The sequence below is a fragment of the Aspergillus sclerotioniger genome (genome assembly GCF_003184525.1).
Source record: "Aspergillus sclerotioniger CBS 115572 chromosome Unknown BO94scaffold_38, whole genome shotgun sequence".
NCBI lineage: Eukaryota > Fungi > Ascomycota > Eurotiomycetes > Eurotiales > Aspergillaceae > Aspergillus > Aspergillus sclerotioniger.
In genome coordinates this window covers 183,183-203,294 of record NW_020291028.1, presented here as the reverse complement: position 1 = coordinate 203,294, position 20,112 = coordinate 183,183, and the positions used below count along the sequence as shown (strand labels likewise).

General features: G+C 44.0%; 7 protein-coding genes across 7 annotated transcripts; 2 read left to right on the top strand and 5 right to left on the bottom strand.

The window, feature by feature from the left end:
• Position 1: 1 nt before the first annotated feature.
• On the bottom strand, positions 2-371 carry BO94DRAFT_590171 (uncharacterized protein; the record flags this gene model as incomplete). The annotated part of the gene is made up of 3 exons (XM_025615999.1): positions 2-32; positions 83-197; positions 269-371. 3 exons carry the CDS (start codon positions 369-371, stop codon positions 2-4), a joined length of 249 nt encoding a protein of 82 aa, XP_025462751.1.
• Positions 372-1,415: 1,044 nt separating this feature from the next.
• On the top strand, positions 1,416-3,335 carry BO94DRAFT_550568 (lysophospholipase family protein; the record flags this gene model as incomplete). Its single annotated transcript, XM_025613498.1, has 1 exon — positions 1,416-3,335. The coding sequence occupies one exon, from the start codon at positions 1,416-1,418 to the stop codon at positions 3,333-3,335; it is 1,920 nt and encodes a 639-aa protein (XP_025462750.1).
• A 1,845-nt stretch (positions 3,336-5,180) lies between these two features.
• Positions 5,181-5,639, bottom strand: BO94DRAFT_438154 (uncharacterized protein; the record flags this gene model as incomplete). The annotated part of the gene is made up of 1 exon (XM_025607496.1): positions 5,181-5,639. A coding segment is annotated over one exon (459 nt), but the record flags the coding sequence as incomplete, so codon positions are not given.
• Positions 5,640-6,640: 1,001 nt separating this feature from the next.
• BO94DRAFT_609147 (uncharacterized protein) lies at positions 6,641-7,620 on the top strand (the record flags this gene model as incomplete). The annotated part of the gene is made up of 1 exon (XM_025616572.1): positions 6,641-7,620. One exon carries the CDS (start codon positions 6,641-6,643, stop codon positions 7,496-7,498), a length of 858 nt encoding a protein of 285 aa, XP_025462748.1. The 3' UTR covers positions 7,499-7,620.
• A 2,996-nt stretch (positions 7,621-10,616) lies between these two features.
• BO94DRAFT_550565 (uncharacterized protein) lies at positions 10,617-11,221 on the bottom strand (the record flags this gene model as incomplete). The annotated part of the gene is made up of 3 exons (XM_025613497.1): positions 10,617-10,864; positions 10,928-11,087; positions 11,135-11,221. 3 exons carry the CDS (start codon positions 11,219-11,221, stop codon positions 10,617-10,619), a joined length of 495 nt encoding a protein of 164 aa, XP_025462747.1.
• A 1,842-nt stretch (positions 11,222-13,063) lies between these two features.
• BO94DRAFT_590167 (uncharacterized protein) lies at positions 13,064-13,855 on the bottom strand (the record flags this gene model as incomplete). Its single annotated transcript, XM_025615998.1, has 1 exon — positions 13,064-13,855. The coding sequence occupies one exon, from the start codon at positions 13,853-13,855 to the stop codon at positions 13,064-13,066; it is 792 nt and encodes a 263-aa protein (XP_025462746.1).
• A 1,221-nt stretch (positions 13,856-15,076) lies between these two features.
• Positions 15,077-15,389, bottom strand: BO94DRAFT_590166 (uncharacterized protein; the record flags this gene model as incomplete). The annotated part of the gene is made up of 2 exons (XM_025615997.1): positions 15,077-15,324; positions 15,374-15,389. 2 exons carry the CDS (start codon positions 15,387-15,389, stop codon positions 15,077-15,079), a joined length of 264 nt encoding a protein of 87 aa, XP_025462745.1.
• Between the last annotated feature and the right edge of the window lie 4,723 nt (positions 15,390-20,112).

The window sequence follows — 20,112 nt, the reverse complement described above, 5'->3', positions numbered from 1 at the left end:
TCTAGTTGGAGATCTTCTCCGGAACCTTGTGTCTATTCCCAAGCCAGTTAGCTAAGTCACCAGAAACCATGAAGCAACCTACCCAGTAGCACCCTCAAACTTGGTACGAGCGCCATCGGTAATCTTCTCGTTGGTGGAGCGCATCTTCTGCGGATCGATCTTGCCCCCACTGTACTTGGATTCCACCGAGTCGAGACCTATATGATATCAGCCCATCCCTGCCATGACGCACATGCCAGCTGGCTAGCTGCACAATCAAGCAACCCACCCTTGTCGAGGTAGTCCTCCTGCTGGCCGGAGCCACCGGCACCCTGGTCGTTGGACTTGTTTCCTCCACCGAGCTTGGAGGCCAATCCGGAAAGCTTATCCATTTTGTGTGATGTGAATAATGTAAGGGCTTTAGATGTGATGTGAGAGATGTAGAATTGTATGCCATCTAGCAAGGGATGACTGCTCTATATATGTTGTGTGCTTAGTGATAGACTCCGGGCCGTCTGTGATGTCATGACGGGGATCTGTTGGTTGCACTGGGAAATTCCTGGTAGATCGGCAGTTCCAGGTCCATGAATCGAGTGTGCAATGCATGGCATACACATGATGCTGTCACTGTCACAGCAGATAACATCACGTGCCATGACATTGTCATGACGTCAGCACAATCCGCTTATGTCAGTGCATTGACCGTGACACGTGACATATTACATCTTATCATGTAATCTATACGCGTATGTAGCACGTGACTACCAGTCCCTCGTATTCGTATCCCTTCCCTGCCATCTTTTTTTCTTTTTCGCCCACTTTTGTGCTCCGTCAACATGCCTCTCGGGGACTATTGTTTCACAGTTCCACGGCACCCCAGGTTCCAACCCTACCCTGCACAGGTGACACTGCCATAATGCTGTATCACTCTCGATCGGCATCTCCCGACGCGATGTCCTACCTCAGATACTGTGTGGGAGAGTGGATAAATCCTCGCCCACCACGCGGGCCCGACCAAACTCAGGGTGCCCAAAATTCAGCTCAGCCTGGTTGGCCCCCAAACACCTCCGAGGAGCGTGGCGCAGGGGCAATCCTGCTGCCTAGCCGATCCTGCATCGTGATGGGCTGCTGCTCGTTCCAGGGACAACAAATGGCACTAGGGGCCTCCCCTCGGCCTCTGGGCCTATCAAGGGTTCTCCAACATTCCTGCCGAACTCCGGGTCAGAGCCGCTGACTGTGTTCTGGCAATCCCTGTTGGTGGTTCTGGTGGATTGCCAAGCTGCCCAAGCCCTTCCGGACGGTCCGCGGATGTGGCTGTTCCCGATGGTTGACCTGATCCCTCAGAACTTATAAGGATTGATTCCTGTTCGATCTTTTATCCCGTCCTGCCGGTGTCTTCATCCTCCCCACCTGTCCGATCGTCGTGCCTGCCGATCATGAAGCTGCCTTTGCTCGCCGCAGCCACTGCTGGCCTTGCCAGCGCAGCCTCCATCCCTGTCGAAAAGGCTCAGGCCGAAATCGCCTCCGTCGCCGCCGACTTGATCGTTCGTGCCCTGCCTAATTCGCCTGATGGATATACTCCTGCCAACGTGACCTGTCCTTCCACACGCCCTAGCATTCGCGATGCCTCGGGGCTCTCCACCAACGAGACCGAATGGCTCAAGGTCCGTCGCAATGCGACCTTGACCCCCATGAAGGATCTCCTGAGCCGGCTCAATCTGACCGGCTTCGATACCACCTCCTACATCAACGAACACTCCAGCAACATCTCCAATATCCCTAACATTGCCATTGCTGCGTCCGGTGGTGGTTATCGCGCGCTCACCAACGGTGCCGGTGGTCTGAAGGCGTTTGACAGTCGCACGGAGAACACCACCAACTCCGGCCAGCTCGGTGGTTTGCTGCAGTCGGCCACCTACGTCGCTGGTCTGAGTGGTGGTAGCTGGCTGGTCGGATCGATGTTCGTCAACAACTTCAGCAGTATCGGCGAGCTGCAAGCCAGCGAAAAGGTCTGGCGATTCGACAAGTCCTTGCTCGTGGGGCCCAACTTCGACCACATTCAGATCGTCAGCACGGTGGAATACTGGAAAGATATCACGGAGGAGGTCGACGGCAAGTCCAATGCGGGATTCAACACGTCTTTTACCGACTACTGGGGCCGTGCGCTGTCCTACCAGCTGGTCAATGCCTCGGATGACAAGGGTGGCCCTGACTACACCTGGTCCTCCATTGCTCTGATGGATGACTTCAAGAACGGTCAGTACCCGATGCCCTTGGTTGTCGCCGATGGCCGTAACCCCGGCGAGGTCATTGTCGAGACCAATTCCACGGTCTACGAGGTCAACCCCTGGGAATTCGGCTCTTTCGACCCCAGTGTTTACGCCTTCGCCCCGCTGGAATACCTGGGTTCGCGTTTCGAGAACGGCACCGTCGCTGAGAATTCGAGCTGCGTGCGCGGCTTCGACAACGCGGGTTTTATCATGGGCTCCTCCTCCACCCTCTTCAACGAGTTCCTCCTCGACATCAACAGCACCAGCATCCCCACCATCCTGAAGGAGGCCTTTAGCGACATCCTCGAGGACCTCGGCGAGCGCAACGATGATATCGCTCTCTACTCCCCCAACCCCTTCTCGGGCTACCGGGACAGCAGCGAAGCCTACGCGACCACCAAGACCCTGGACGTCGTCGATGGCGGTGAGGACGGCGAGAACGTCCCTCTCCACCCGCTCATCCAGCCCGATCGCGACGTGGATGTCATCTTCGCCATTGACTCCTCCGCCGACACCGACTACTACTGGCCCAACGGCACCTCCCTGGTGGCCACCTACGAGCGCAGTCTCGAGCCCAGCGTCGCCAACGGCACCTCTTTCCCTGCTATCCCCGACCAGAACACCTTCGTCAACCTGGGACTCAACAGCCGCCCGACCTTCTTCGGCTGCGACCCCAAGAACATCTCCGGCAAGGCGCCATTGGTCATCTACCTGCCCAACTCGCCCTACACCTACGACTCGAACTTCTCGACCTTCAAGCTGACCTACAGCGACGAGGAGCGCGACTCGGTGATCACCAACGGCTGGAACGTAGTCACCCGCGGCAACGGCACCGTGGACTCCAAGTTCCCCTCCTGCGTCGCCTGCGCCATCCTCCAGCGCTCGACCTACCGCACCAACACCACCCTTCCCGATATCTGCACCACCTGCTTCACCGATTACTGCTGGAACGGCACAACCAACAGCACCGACCCGGGCACCTATGCCCCTAGCGTCTTGATTGCCACTAGCGCGGGTATGAAGAGCGCGCTAGATTACTCGGTCATTCTGATCGCCACCGCCGTGACGGTGTTTATGGCTGTGTAGATACCATACCCTTGTATATGTTGCATGTTGGATGTTTTCTTTTGTATGAAGGATAGCATTAGCGTGATGATGCATGTTTTTTTTCTTTTTCTTTTGATTCTTGATTTTGGATGCTATATAGTTGGCTACAACGTCTGTATAGAGCAATACATAATTTTATTCCCATATCTTATTCACAAAATATCCCCTCTTAATCTTGTTCATTACATCCTTCCCAGACTTACTTCCCAATCATCCATACATTATTAAGACTCTTAGCCCAGTCTCCCAAAAAAAATAAGAGAAAAAGTTTCCACGCCAAGACCAGAACCAAACCAGAGACCGACAGGACCGGAACCCACCGGCTGGTCTCCACTCAGCATTACAGTCATTCAGCATAAGCATAAGCCTAAACCCAAGGCTGGCTGAGCCCTAGGTAGATGAACTAGTATCTACCACTAAGCTACCAAGAACGTACTAGCCCCGCCCCGCCGGAATCAAAACACAGTAGTAGGCTAGACAAGGCTGAGGCTGAGGCTGAGTAAGAAGAAGAGGCTGGGGATTCTCTTCCGACGGTGTGAGAAATTAGTGGGAAATGGGAACTATCTGTAGATGATTGATTATTAATTAATATCAATCAGATCACGCCATTATTTTAACTGATGGGGTTGAGTGTGGTGAGGCTGTGCTGTGCTTATGGTTTATTTATTTAGGTGTTGTGCTGTGATGTGTCGTGTTTGTGGGTATTGCTGTGGTTAGTGGTTAGTGGTTAGTGGTTAGTGTTTAGTGCTTACGGGGTGCGGATGGGGTTGAGGATGGGGTTGAGGATGGAATGGGTTTAGAAGCGTTGGGGTTTGGACAAGGCTGCGGCTGCGGCTAAGAGTGACGGGTGGAGATGGGAAATTAGGGGATGGGATTGGTGGGATCGTTTATCGGCTATTTTAGGGAATGGAATGGAATAGAACCCATGCTTAGATTGGATATGATGGTGGTTCGATGATGGGGTTGTCTTGGGTGGGGGGATAGTACTTGGACTAACTAGTATAGATGGGTCCAGCCTATTGTGGCTTGTATGGAGTAGCTGATTCTGAGAGGGAGGAATGGAAGGAATGGAGGATTAGGTCTCTTTGGAGGAAGGATGGTGGTTAGTATGCCGAATGGGATGGACGGACGGGGTTAAATTCATCTTGGGTATTTCGGCGGTTATTCACGGGTGGGTAATGATTGATATTGATATAGTCCGGATGATCTGTGTTGATTTTATAAGCAGCCGGTTTGTCAACTAGACTAAAAGCCACAGCTGGGTGAAGGTCAGTCCTTGTATGTCAACAGATTCTGGTTCGGTTCGCTTGATTTGGTGGGGTATTGATTGATGGGTAAGTTTTCATGTGGTGTTTGGTGTTTGGTGTTTTGGCTGGGATATGCTATCTAGATTTTTTTTCCATTCCTTGTTGGGTAGATTCCTAGTGTTTGATAATGGTGGGTTCGTTGGAGTTATGTTTCCAGGAGGCCTGGCGTCAGCGTGGAGGCTCATGATAGAGTTCGGTATTTGTATGGGTTGAAAATTGTAGTTAGATGGATATGTTTGTTGTCTATCTAACTACACAGGTTTGTGTTGTGGATTGGGGTATGGGAATGGGCCAAAGAATTGTTAGTTTAAGAAATGGCAGCAAAAAAGGGTTTTTGCATTCAACACGCATACTCCTATGCTGGCATTCTTGCGTGATGCTATACTGCCAGACACAGAAACAGAATCAAACATCAACCCTGATTAATTCTGGAGACGATCATTGACTCCATACGAAATGGCAACCACGTATACATCTTAGGCGTGATATCTTTGATATCTGAATAATACGTCTCAAAAATCCACTCATTCCAGTCCCAATCCACCCACTCATCGTAGCTATCCATGGGCTCTCTTTCACCATCTGTAGTCCACCTCAGAATCGGGCTAATGGATGTCCCCCCGAGATAATGACTCTCCGGAATTTGTTCTGGATGAGGAGATCGGCCGATTTTTGCATGGCCGAAATCAACCAACTTGATATGCACTCTCGACGGACCCATCTCCAATCCTTCTATCAGGACATTCCGCGGATATGTATTGAAATGATCAACCCCAATCTCGTAAACACGTGACTCCACAGTGATAATTTGTTCCATGATGGCTTTCCGGACCAGTTGTGACAGGCTTTTTGGGTCCAGGGTATTCATTGTACACCCATCAACGAGCTCAATAAGTATCAGTCGTACTGTGCAATGACGGCCGTCAGGGTGAGTAAAATCCATTGAGTATGACCCATAGAAGTTGGGGATCCCGGTACTTGTCCCTCGGGCTTAGAAACGTCGATAAGCCGCCGTTTCCGTGGCATATTTTTTATAATATTATATAAGGGGGTCCACGTCATCCTAATAATGATCCCAATACGCGGGTCATAAATCTTGGCCACCACAGAGGTCGCATTTCCAGGGAGTCGACCGGAAATTACATCCACAAGGACTAACTGGGCGGATTTTCCATCGCAGACCCGGATGTGCTTGCGGATCTTGAGACGTAGGGCAACAGACCCCATCTGACCGGGAAGAGGCTCCTTGTTAAGACAGCGCGTCAAGACATCGGTGTTTTATCGCTGAAAGGATTCTTCCCAAGTAAGTAAGAAGTCTTTGATGACCCGAGGATTTGGTGGGAAATGTTCCACGACGGACATTTCAAATCCTTCAGTGTAAGGAAGAGATGGCTTTGGGATGCCATGCAATGTGTTATAATCGTCTGTGAAAGGGTCAGCCATTTTCTATTGCCTTTAAGAAAGATGTCAAGAAAAGTGGAGGTGGAGGAGCAGTCAGAGAAAGATGTGATAGTAGTCATCTAGATGAGTCTATACTGGATTGGGGGGGAAGTTGGGTTATGTATGCCCCTGTACCCAGTTATACGCTGACGTACTCTATCCTACTCCCAGATATCCCCTGCATATACCTAGTTTAGGTCAGTGTTCTGATAATACATGATATTATCCTACATTATCACACATTGCCACACATTGCCATACATTGTCACACATTGTCACTCATTGTCACTCATTGTCATACATTCTCACTAACTTCTACTCATTTTTAATTTTTCACCATGATTTCCACATATATCAACAAACCTTCTACAATTTTCTAGCTTCAACTGACATTTCTACATATTTGCAGAACTACACCACTATGAATACTATATCATCCTCCTCCCTTGGACATATATATATGTTGACATGGAACAAAATGTTTATAGTATTAAACACAAGTCAGATTCAATTTTCATGAAACTGGTGCTTTTCAATATGACTGAGAAATCTCTTCATGAAGCCATTTTCTCCCCCCTCCCGCCTTTGGCGGTGCATAAGGACGCAGTCTACAGGCGTGTAACTGTGAACAACACAACTACCAGAGTGGAAGCCTTTCGGGCTCTCAAGAAAGAAGACGCCGAAATCCTTATGAAATTAGGCTGCGACTTGCTTGAGGACAAGAAGGAGGACAATAAGAAGAGCAAGAAGAAGAAGGAGGAGAATAAGCTGAGTGGAACCGCGATCAAGCAGCTACCAGGCACCCTGAAAAGCGAAGCAGATGCCATGACAGCAAGCATTCTGTACTTCCTCCATCATATCAATTTGGTTATAAACCAAAAGCTACAGAACGGGCACATCAAAACATCTCTTGAGTCGTCCAAGTCCGCTATGAGAACCGATTATATTTGGAACTTCTACCCTAAAACTGGCAACCCTTTCCCAGTTGCTGTGCTCGAAATAAAAGCCCCCAATCTTTTAAAAGGGACGGAATTCGCCGAAGCCATAGCCGATACCGGGGATAGGAATAAAGTGGATCGCGCATCAGGAGACAGAAGTAGCACACTGTTACTATACAACGCTCGGGAATTCACCCAGCAGTTAAGACGATATCTCAAGAAACACAATGTTCAAGATAGAGCTATCATTGATTGGAATTACCTTGCCATCATAGACACTGATGGGCTGCTAGAGGACCACCAGAATCCTGTCCTGGCGAGGCTTGCTTGGTTTGACCGGAGTAGAGAGATTCAAGGTGATAAAAGTATTCATCTCATGATGCTAGGATTTCTCTACCGCGCCTTGAACCGACCCCGCACAGCGAATCCGGAGCTCACAAGACCACAGTTCTCTTGATGCCTGTGCCATGTCTGCATGGTGTGACTGTTCGCCTTTGCCTTTTCTCCCTTTTCTTATCGAGTTTCTGAAATTTGCCTTTGTATCCCGTCTCATTCAACATTGGGAAGGCTGGTCGCAGGTCATTCATGACTCAACTTCATGACTTACCCGCTGTGGCTCTGATATTGCGTTTGCACGTTCTGCCGCGTACATTGTCTTGTTGATTAGTTTATACCCAGTCACTACTAAGGCCGGACTTTAGAAGGCCTTTCTATGTCAAAAGTGCTGGTAGTATATAAGCAATGAAACCGTTTCGATGCATACTCATTTATTCCGGACCAAATTGAGGACTCCACGTCAACCAAGCACGCTTTGCAGAAGTCAAACCATCAACATTAGAGCTCCAAAGGCCTCCGCTCTGCTGAGAGCATGTGTTAATGCATAGATAAGCTATCTATATTGTCTTGTGATTCAGCCCACCCTCATAACGTCCCATGACCACCAGGATGCTTCCTTGATGCTCTACTAAACCAATTTGCAGTGCTACTTAGAAGCTAATTGAACAACTGTAAATAGTTCCGAGATAAGGATTGGCCAGCCATGCTTGCCAAGCAATACTCATTCCCGCTGAGTCTTCAAGTTCATTGTTTCCGTAGATTGCCCCGAAGAAGACGTATTATGTTCGCTCAATCCTAGGCTCAATGATGATAGATCAATCAGAGATCCTATCATCTACTTGCATTACAGTGTAAGGCCTAAGTGATAAAAAGCACTCAAGGTTGTAATCTCCTAGAGGCCCCGACGCCTCGGGGGTCTGCCCATGGATCGTGGGAACCGACACAGAAGCTCCTAACTGGACCAAAAAAGATATCCTCAGCCGGGGGAAGAGCTCCAAAGGTAGATCGATCCCAATATGTAATACCAGCCAATTGTGACGCACTTACACATATAGCAAGTGGTTGAACACGTTTATTCGTAGAAAGATCAGATTGACATGACCGTTAAACTTCATCTGATTTCATGATAGGTCTCACCCGGGTCCCAAGTCTTTGCAAGCCGTGGGTAGGGATTTACTTCCCTTTCTTGGATTATTCCGTATGTCTCAATAAACTTGGATCACAATTGTAACGCTTTAATGTGTCTGATTGTATTGATTAACATGGTACTATATCAGCATTCACTGTCTTTAACATTGGTATTCGACGGAGCAGCCTAGAGATCCCTAGGTTGTGGTTGATATCGGAAATATCTATCTGCTATGCTAAGGCTCTTTATTGATGGGCTGGTGGAACACTTCCCAAATCGGCGTTGAAATAAGGCGTTTCTCAATAAGCGCCTGACAAGCTTCGAGAGATAGTTCTATCCTCGCGCTTTTACCACCCAGGTCAAGATTGATAGCTGGTAAAGGGCGGCCAGAGGGATAACATGTCAATGTCAGATCTGAACACCCAGCCTCGGCTTGTATAAAGCTCAGAAGATCATCAACCGTGAGATCGATATTTGTAGGAGGTGAAGAAGGTCCTATGTTGCTGTAGGAATACAAGTTAGCCATCTGTGAGCCCATTCAGTCTTGAAGATCATACCCTGAGAATAACAAAAAGACGTCCCAATTATTCTCTTCCCAACGTTTAGCCGTGCATGATAGACCAAAAGGATGTTCCACACCCCTCCACCACTTGCGCATCTCTGCAAGAGCTCCAGTTGGGCAAAGTGATCCCAGCTTCGTCACACTCATACCAAGAGCGCAGAGAAGAAATACCTCGGATCCTAAGGCTTCATCTTTATAGACCATCTGCAGCAATGATCGGGCTCTGATATTCGTCCATGTTCTGGATCCCGCATCCGCAACCCTCCATAGCCGCAGACAGCAATCGAGGCGTTTTATCTGTGGATCAATAAGGCCATCATCTATCTCACTGAAAAGGTTTCTTTGGAACTCCAGAGCACCAGAGAGCGTACAAGGTGCATTCTTTTCTTGTCTTATCGGCATTGGAATGTTTCAGGTCTGAGCTGACTACATATGGTACGTACGCGACAAGCAGATGATATTGACATGTAATGCCACTCGAGAGGGAAAGGATGGATCAACAGTATGTCTTCGAATAGTTCAACCAAGCCTTAAGTGTTGGGATTGGGCAAGAAATGAAGTCGATCTGGCATGTCAAAATGCTTCCGGCTATTGGCTTCTTTATATGGATTGCAAAGTCTTAATGCTCTCTTACATAAGAACTCCGTAGTCTAACGTGCTTTGGTATAGAATGCCCTCGCTCTCTCACCACTGCATATCTTTTGAGGATTTTGAGCTGTCTTGCAATATTCTGACACAGAGCGGCGGGGCCCATGGAACCTGAAATCCCAATACAGAGTCTTTGCCTTGAGAACTGACATAATGAGATGATTTGTGACCAGTGCTCGTGGAATAATATAAAGCATACCCTCTCCCCCCCCGCATATTCCTTCCGTAATACCCCGCCGGATACGTCTCCGTCACAAGCTTATGATAGAGTAGCTATGGTTCTATTAACGGAGGTTGAGATACAACTCGCAGTCTGGCTCACTGCCACCATGCTTCTGTTTATTTCAGTGACCATATCGCTCCTTATTTACAAGGCAGTTTTGGAGTCGCCAGAAGATAGGGCTGACTCATTTTTGGTCTAGCAATTCTGCAACTGCTTGGATATGTAAGTAGTATCAGCGATAAAAGTGTTTACGCAATCCCTTTCTAACTATTTAGCGTATACAAATATAGTCAGTGGGAGAGAAACATGTATTAGAATAAACGGCCCGCTTTAAAGTAACAAGATAAATGAGATTTACCTACCAGGCTATCGAGGCTGGGTGATCATGTCCTAGGGAATTTCTGGGACGGCCGCCATAGACAATAACAGATAGTGAAAATACATATACAATGCCGAGCAATTTCGGAGGGCCAATATAAAAGAGTGGACGCTGGGATGAGATTGTTAAGCAAGTCCTGATGTGTAGTGTCCGGAATTATGATGATCTCTTGCTTCCCGGATAGAAATCGGTCGAGCTATTGAAATAGTACTTGCTGTTTGGTGTAGTATCTTCCAGACGAATAAGACAGACATCTCAAGCTCACAATTGAAGACAGTGCTATAAAACCAGTAATGCTTTAACTCAAATTACTCTCCGAGCACTCATCGCAGATCCAAGTATCCCAACTGCTGTTGTCCTGATATGCCATCACGGAATTAGGCATAGTGGGTAAGTTAGATAGGAAAACATCTTCCAAATAGTAGTTACTGGGAGACTGGTCTACGTTCAATCCTGGAGCGAAATTTGTGGGTGAATCAATAAGAGTTGCTTGCAGATCAACAGGTAACTTTGCGCCCGACTGAAGGTTTAGACTGTCGACCAGACCTATGACCCCAGAGATTACTATCTAGGCTGACCGACAATTGCTGTAGAAGAAGGGATACTTACATCCGTAACAGGTAAAGCAACGACCGTTGGGATTGAGAGAATATATTACAATGTTCGGCTCAAGGTGTTGCTGAGTGCGATAGAGAATGTCGAATACAGAGATAGAATCCATTGACATCATCTCGTTTAGGGCTCTTGCAAGGTTGGCTGCAATCTGGAACTGGTTAGATGAGTTAATGAGTACTTTCTTTGTAAACCTGTACTCACACGAGTAACCTCATTGTCATCGTACATCTGGAGGTAAGTGGCATTGGTGGGTGACTCCTCCTGCCAGCCATCTATATGGGAATTCATGTTGTGTTACTGAAGGGCTCAGAGTACGATTGAAAGAGGTGTGATGAATGAAAGGTATTTGGCCATTTACTGGGTCTGAGCTTTGGATAAATACAGAAGCTGGATAAATGGAGCTGACCACGTGTTTTGTAGTGTTCCGAATTCCGACAGTATCCATACGCAAGACAGGCCAAAGGTTATTTCGGTCTAGCACGTGGTCTGTTTAGACCTATAAAGGCATGACCATGGATTGGGCTGGCACGGTAAATTCCTCCTAAAACTGATGTTTACCACCAACCCAGTGGACCGTATACGATCCTGTAACCATGCTGTGTTGGTCTTTATACGGGTCTGAAATTCACTTCATAAGTAAATAGAGACACCAAGTGAATATATAAGATCTATTTGTCCACATATGCTTTCACCGTGTCAACCTATAATATTCCCGAGGTTCCGACCCAACTTCACGTACACAGAGCGATAGGATTTCATATAAATTATGACTCTGCATACGACTCGCAATCAAATAGATCGATTTAAAGACATTTGAGCATGTCTCCAACACAACTTGAATTTATGGTAGTGGGAGAAAGGGGTTCGGGGAAAACCTCCCTGCTTAGGTATGACTAGGTACTGCTTGAAGGTAACATCTCTAAATAGACCTATAGAGCATATATGCGGAAAGAATTCCTCAAGGTCAGCAGTGCCAGGTTTTCAGATTATATCCTGATCTAACGATCACATTAGGAGCCCCAGCCAACTGTCTATGACAGTCATCTGGCTAATGTCAAAGTGAATGGGAAGGATGTGAAACTAAAACTTGTCGATACTCCTGGAAATCCCACCTTTCGTATTCTTCGTTCCCTTACTACGGTAATGCTGATGCTATCATCCTTTGCTTTGCTATTAATGACAGAGATTCATTCAAACGCATTGAGGGTGAGGTAAGGGTGTTGATCTCCCTCACTGGATAGGCTCTACAGACATATGGCATGGGGACAGCGACGGTCTCTGTGAACTTGCACTAATGAATGTAGTGGATCACAGAGATTAGGTCCTTTTGTATGAATACTCCTCTCGTCCTTGTCGGATGCAAAATGGACATGCGCCATAACCCGTTGGAGGATTGTATCGGGATTGAAACAGTGAGTTTTATGCCTCTGCTAGATGAAAGCTCACATTGATGGCATAGGCATGTGCGTTACAGAAGCAGATAGGAGCGTATACATATCTTGAATGCTCCGCGCGCGAACAGTCAAATGTGGATGAGGTATTCAACCATGCTGTTCGGTCCAGCATAAGAAAGAAAAGAAGGGTCAGTGGACAATGCGAGGTACTTTAGCTACGCTTGGCTTTTGTGGGAACATAACACAATGGAAATCCTTCATCTTAAACTTAAATATCTGCTAGCGGTGGTAGCAACTCACAAAGGCCCAGCAAGATATTTTTAGTGAGACAATTATATTATTGACCTAAAGTCCTCTGGAATGCACAAGATGACCAATTTAAGGATTCAGTCCTCATCTTAGACGCGGTAATATCGCACTGCTATGTACGGCCTCAGTCAGCTCAGCGCAATCCATCAATGTAACAGAGACAGCAGTAAAAGATTTCATACCCCTAGACAAGAAATTTGCAACATTTACAGTAGCTTGGCAACTATAGCCAAGACTTCTAGCTCTTCAGACTTTACATTGGGTCAGCTGAGCATATTTCGGTGACTACAGGCGACATTCCGCGTCATGAAGAGCGCATAACTTCAAGTCCTCCCCACGTGCCTCATATTGAATGGATATGAACTTAATGGAACGGAAAGAAGTGCTCATTGAGCTACGAGAAAAAAAGTGTAAGAGCGAGTAGAGCCTAGACTACATCCGAAATTTCCGAAGTCTTCTGGCATGCTTCCTCCTCATACGGACCCGGAAGCCACCCTGCCGGATACCCAAACAAAGCCTGGTTGTAGCGAAGATTATTGCGACATTTTCGATATCCCTCCTTGTCCTGTACAGCTAGACAGTCTTCCAACTTTTGGTAGGCTATGATGGTCTCATCAGGTCGGAGGTACCCAATGTCAGATGCGCCATTTCCATGCATTTTGTGTAGGCGACCAAGCCGTCTGTTGAAAACACATGCAGCGCTTTCGAAAAGTATCTCAGTATCCTCAATTGTGTCTGTGTCTGTATCCGTTTTCCGTAGCTCCCAGATAATTTGCAGAAGAGCCTCGGGAGCTTTTCTGTCGATGAGCTCCCAATAATGGGTATGGTAGGGTTGGTAATCAGAGCCGAGGACCGGTGGTCGACGTGACCCTTCTAGAGGATAGCAGCGTAGTCGACAGAAGTCTGGTAAATGGGACCATAAGTTCCGGTTTTTCCATGCGTGTAGGAAAATATCGATGTCCACAATTCCAAGGTCCGGGGCCAGGTTTTTCTCGATGTTCAATTGACGGGTTTCTTCATTGAGTGAATCGAGAGCATCCAATAGTCCACGCATGTGGGTACTCTCATCCTGAATGGTACCAAACAAGCTGATCCAATATAGCTGAATAAGTAAGGTGCTTGCATATTGGTGTTGGATTCGATGAAAGCGTCTGAGAGGGAAGTCCGCCGTCGAGGGCCGGCAAAGCAATCGAATGCCATTGGGTTCGGCCTCCGCCATATGATATGCAGTATCAAGAGTTGATGGCTTCGTAAAGGTGTGTAATGGAATTTTATTCGAAGTCCAAAATCATACAAAAAACTGAAACACTTCAATGTATCTTCCACGAGGAAGGTACCCATATATCTATAGTGACGGTTAAAAGTGACAGTAACAAAAAGCACACTAAGATTGAACACTATCTCCGCTTCCATAAATTTTCTGCTGGTCAGAGCCGGTATCATAGTGGGGTTATTTTATGACCATCCAGATGGCGGCGCCTACTTTGCGCACAAACATGATAGAAGGGGGTCTCGGGGGAAACGTGCACATCTCTTATGTTCTAGACCCTCACCTACAAGGACAATTTTGAAATATGGGTCATCATAAACCGCATTGAAAGGCGTTGTGACCCACTTCATTCGCTTTCCGCCCACCTGTTCAAGCAATGCTTATCTGCGTATTCCAAAGGCCACTACTAACGTTGTGTATATCACTAAACCTCAGTGATGAATTTCATCGTATTGGCTTCTTGATTAATCATGGGGCAAGACAAGATCACCGCTTCTACACACACAGCTAGGACTGGAGCAGCATGTAGCTGCTAAGCCTGTTCTCATATAGAAATCTGGAATAAGTCATCATGCTGTGTATAATAAATCAGATAAATGTGGCTTCATCTTCAACTACCCCTTTCAGCAGACCCAAGCCCCGATCAGCATCATTTGAAGTCGGGGGGAATTACGGGTGTAAATCAGCACGACATAAGGACTGATATAAAATCTCAACCATCGAGCGATTACTTTGGTCAACATGTCACAATATACAAGATGATAGTGAAATGCATCTCATAAAGTCATAGGCTTCTCCTACCATGCCCATGCAAGGCTTCCTACCGACTTGCTAGCGGTATAACTACCAATCCTTCTTAAGGTCCTTCACCCCTTGGTTTATAACTTCGTCGCCGTGAAGTTGTAGTGGCCACTCTAGCGATTCTCGCTGTCGTTTTCCAAAGGGAAGTTCTTGTCCAGAAGTACGGTTATCTCTGTGCCTGTTTGAGAGTCTCGGCACACAAGTAATGCCACTACTATGCCATCCGCGTCCACACCTACCGCTGTCTTTAAGGTTAGTTCACTGTTGACAGAGGGCCAAGAGCGCAGAGTCGTAAGATTAAATGCTCCGATAGCTTCGGTACCACTTTCATCACCTTCAAAGACTCTGAGATATCGCGGTAGGTATCGACTAAGCCTTCAGTCTAGCGAAGAGTATAGTAAGGCGTTGCTCATCCAACGGAGGTGGCGTGAAGCTTGGTGCATAGGTTCGATCCATCTCATTAAGGCCATCGGCTGGAGGATTTGTCGATTCCAATTCCTGGTCCTGAATAAGCGAAAAAGTTGGAATCCTCTTACGGCCTTGGGCGTCGGGAACGACATGCACCCTGTGATGTTGTAAGGCAGGAACGGATGAGTACATGACTCCAACGTCAATACCTGGTATTTGTTAGAGATTTTGGTGGTTGATTGAATGGTATGGACTTACCAATGGGGGTTAGCATTCTTAGGAGATGTCATATGAGGTGTATGATACTGGCAGCTATGTATGTGAAAGAAAGTTTGCTATCCAAAGTGACTTGGTGAGCTTGGAGGGTACGTTTCGACAATACGAGAGTATTAAGGCCTATAGTGGTTTAAATACACCATGCATTACCGCAGAGAGAAATTTATAACATGTGTGGCAGCATCAATACATTTTCCAACGTTACCAACAAGCATTGTAGGTGTAGGCCATATCTACGGTGCAAACCCTCGAGGCATCCTACCACCCATTTTGATTACTATAATGCATTCATGACACAACGGATTCTCTGGGGATATTGAGGGTACTAGCTTTCCACTACAGCCCCCCCACGGAATATGACAAACCATCGGCCGAGTGCGGAATACCATCACCGAGTATCCATTCTCTGGGTATACCCACGGGGGTATGCTGGTTCCGCATACCCAGGAACGCCCAAAGTAGGTTAGTTGCGCACGGGGATCTTGCCGGCGAGATCATACCCACGAGGGTAGATAACTATCTACATTGACATGCCCTCTCGGGTATGCTGGTTGCTGGCTGGTAGGGTCCCAGTTGCGAGGGGGTCAGAAATTAGTGTGAGGGTGTCAGAGAATTCCTGACACTGGATGAGCTCCATGTGAAAAGATGATCCGGTGTTAGCTATTGAATTCCTAATATCAGACGAGGTTTTCACGTGACTGAGCTTATCCAGTGTTAAGAATTTCTATTAAATTTATAATACTGGATAAGCTTTATTATATAGAGATAATCTTTTTGTAAGTAATAAAGTTGCAGATCTATATAATCTCAGGAATTAAACTCTTGTAATTATATTTAAATATAATATAGTATATCTCCACACTTGTTAGAAATAGAGTAAGTAGACTGGTTTAAATATTATGTTGGGATCCCCGATGGGCTCCCACGCCGGTAGGCAACGTAGGGTCACGTGACACTCCTCCCTACACCGCTAGTTAGTCCATATAGATGGCCTACGAGGCCCCTAGCTAGATCATCATCCATCTCATTCTACACGGTTGAATCGCCTTAGTAGCCACTCCAACATATTATAATTATTACCATCATATTACAAAAAGTTTATAAGGTGTTGATGTTTGTTTATAGTATAGATTATGTTTGTATTGATTATAGTAGGTCTTGAAATTAAATATTAATAGAAAATATATGTTTTTACTATCCTATATCTTTTTTATTCATATTTTTCTTAATATATTTTCTTCTATCTTTTTCTATTTTTTCTACTGTATTAATACACAGTTCAAACTTTTTACAAACTTCAATGAGACTCTATCAAGATGGTTGAGTATTTAAGTTTAAATCTAGATAAAGTTAAAAATATATAATATAAACCTCCGGTTTATAATCCAAATATAATATTAGTAAATAATAAAGAAGATAAGAATAATATTTTTAAGACTCTGGCTATTACTACATTTTTAATTAAGTTTAAACTAAGAAATCATAATATTTATATGTTACTGATTTTAAAAACATATCAGTATCCTACTTATATTAATACCTGGAGCGGTAATATTATAACTATATATTAAAACTATTTTCTCAGTTTAAATTAAACTAAAAGTTAGCTTGTTATTTAGAATGTAACCACACTTATTCAGCTCCAGACTGGATTTTCTTCTGGATTAATTACTTGCGGTTCTAATATTTACTATAACTTAAATATAAATAATACAGAAAGAAAACAGGATTTAAACTTTAATAGTAATCCAGGCAGAGCAGCTACTAATCTATTTGTAATCTTTAACTAATTCAGTTTAAACTCTCCTGCAACCATCTTAAAATTTATTATATTAAGAATTTAAGAATATATTAATCTTGATATTAATAATATAGCTAGTCCATTACAGTTTAACTGATATTAGAATAAGTCTTTAATTTTTACATGAATAATACCGAGTTTAAATTAATATTAAGATTAATAAGATTAATCTTATCTTGGAGATTGGCTCTTTCTGAGAGAGAGATTATATATATAATAATAAATTCTAGCTGGGATAGTAATAAGATAGCTTTAAACTAGTATCACAGCGGAGTGTAAATCGTTTTTTAATAATATTAAGTTTAAATTTAATAAAATAAATACTGGATTGAATTAAAAGAAAAGTATATTTATAATTTTCAAACCCTAGGATCGCTTCCCTTGTTCCTGTTAGCTTAGCTTCACTGGTATACGTACCTTCGAACTGAATCGAGGATGTATCAGGCTGATGAATATCTAGGAATAACTGGTCTTGAACAAGAGAAGAGAAGTAAGGCTGAATAGTGCCGCGCAGCTATCCGTAAGTGAGTGCGGACGAGTGTTGTTACTAAGCTTCCAAACTTATGGTTACTTAAAGACAGTGTTATTGAGCATGAAGAACAGAACTAGCTAAGTACATGAAAGAGTGTCCTTATATATCCTATCCTTCATATACCAAGTTGTATACCCTTCCGTATACTGTATACTATATACCATATACCCGTTAATATACCATCTCATATACCCGTGGTCACGTGATGCGTAGCTGTTCCGGGTGTTGGTTACTCAAACCGAGATTCTACCCGATAAGAGTCGCTGATAGTCCGGACGTTGCCTTCTGCCTGACGAGTCCGCCTTACTAGTAGCTTTAACTAGCAGGGGTCCGTAACAATTAACTTTATTAAATACTTAAGATTCATTATTAAAATATGGACTGGAATCTGTATAGACTTTACTAAAATCTAGATTATAAAAAACTAAAAAGTGTTACAGACCCCTGCTAGCTGAACAAACTAGTAAGGCGGATACGTTAGGCAGAAGGCCACGTCCGGAAGGCAAGGACTCTTATCGAGTAGAATCCCGATCAGAGCAACCTACAAACCGGGACGGTTACACAACACGTGACCACGACGGACATGTCACCGACACGCTATAACATGGCAGCGCTACGACAGGACATGGCAGCGCTACGACAGGACATGGCAGCGCTACGACATAACATATCGGCGACATGACATATCATGGCGACGCCATGACGAAGGATAGGATATAAGGACACTCTTTCATGTACTTAGCTAGTTCTGTTCTTCGTGCTCAATCCAATTGTCTTTAAGTAACCATACGTTTGGTAAAGCTTAGCGACAACACTCGTCCGCACTTACTTACGGATAGCTGCGCGGCACTATCTGGCCTTACTTCTCTTCTTCTGTTCAGATCAAGTCACCTTTAGATAGTCAACAACCTGACTACCTTTGATTCAGTTCACAAGGTACGTATCGGAACGGGAGCTAAGCTAACAGGAACAGGGAGAAGCGATCCTAGGGTTTGACAATGAAGTTCTGGCTGATCTTTCCGTACGGCATGCAGCCAGTGTTGATCAGGGTATTTATAAAATGAATTCTATTAACTAACTCTAGTATAGAGAAGGTGTAATAATCTTCAAATCTCTGTACTTTATTTTTAAACTTCTTATAACTATAATCCACTAGTAAACACTTTCTTAAATAATTATCTAAAAAAGCTATATTTTTTTAAAGAGATCTGTAAAATTACTAAAACTTTCTAGCTAACTTCTTTTACAGGATCTTTCTTAAATAAGACCTGAAAATTCTTATTCTCTAGACTTTTTTTATTTAAAAAACATTATTAAAACAAATAAAAATACTTAATAATATGATAATCTAAGGTTTTATAGTAGAGACACAGTCTCTACTTTTTACACTAGTTCAGGGTCTCCTTTAACATCTACTAGACTTATTAGACAGGTTCAGTACTGGCTGCAGTTAGTTTCCAGTTTATAATACTATCCAAGCTTATCTTCGTAATAAAGTTACTTATCTAAATATTGAAGTATCTAGGCTACTTTAAGAGTTGGTTAATCTCTATCAGTTCATCTATTACTTAATCTGTTAATAAAAGCCTTCAAAGTCAGTCTTTTATTTAATATCTATCATTTATTAATAAATATTATCATTCAGGGCTTAATACAGAAGGTTCTTTTTATTTATATTCTTCTAATTATAATCACTAGTCTTGATTAATAAGCTGTTAATATTTACAAGATTATTAACTGTTTAGTTTTCTTAATAAAATATAGACAGCTTACTGATAATTTTCTTTTAATAAATAAGATTCTTATAAATTAACTTAAGATAATTAATCAAAATTATGATTAGGGGGATAAGACTTTTTTATTTAGCCTCAATCTAGAGATTAATCTTTATCTTGGCTTCTCTGTCCAGGAGCATAAATATATATTAAATCTATTTAACTAGCAATTTAATAAACTATTAATTAATCCTAATTTTCACTTATATATTATTAAACTGACTTGGGAACTTGCTCTTGTCTTTTCTATTGAAACTAATAGAGATTAATAGCTTAGACTTCTTTATCTTAACTGATTTCTGGAAGGATATTAGTACCGGTACAGGGACTAATATAATAAATATTTAAGAAAGTGAAAATCAGTTACCACTAAACTGCTTAATTTATTAGATACTAGCTTAAATCTTATTATCTATTATAAAATCCTGTTAAAAGAGGGCATGCTGTATCTGAGCACTCTAAAGAATCAATTCTTTAATTTTTTTAATCAACTATTTTATGATATTATTACAAAAAGTACTATTAGATTGGCTTACTAAATCTATTAATATATTATGATTATAATACATGGTTAATACCGGTTCAATAAATAATTCTTAAAGAAATAGAATTC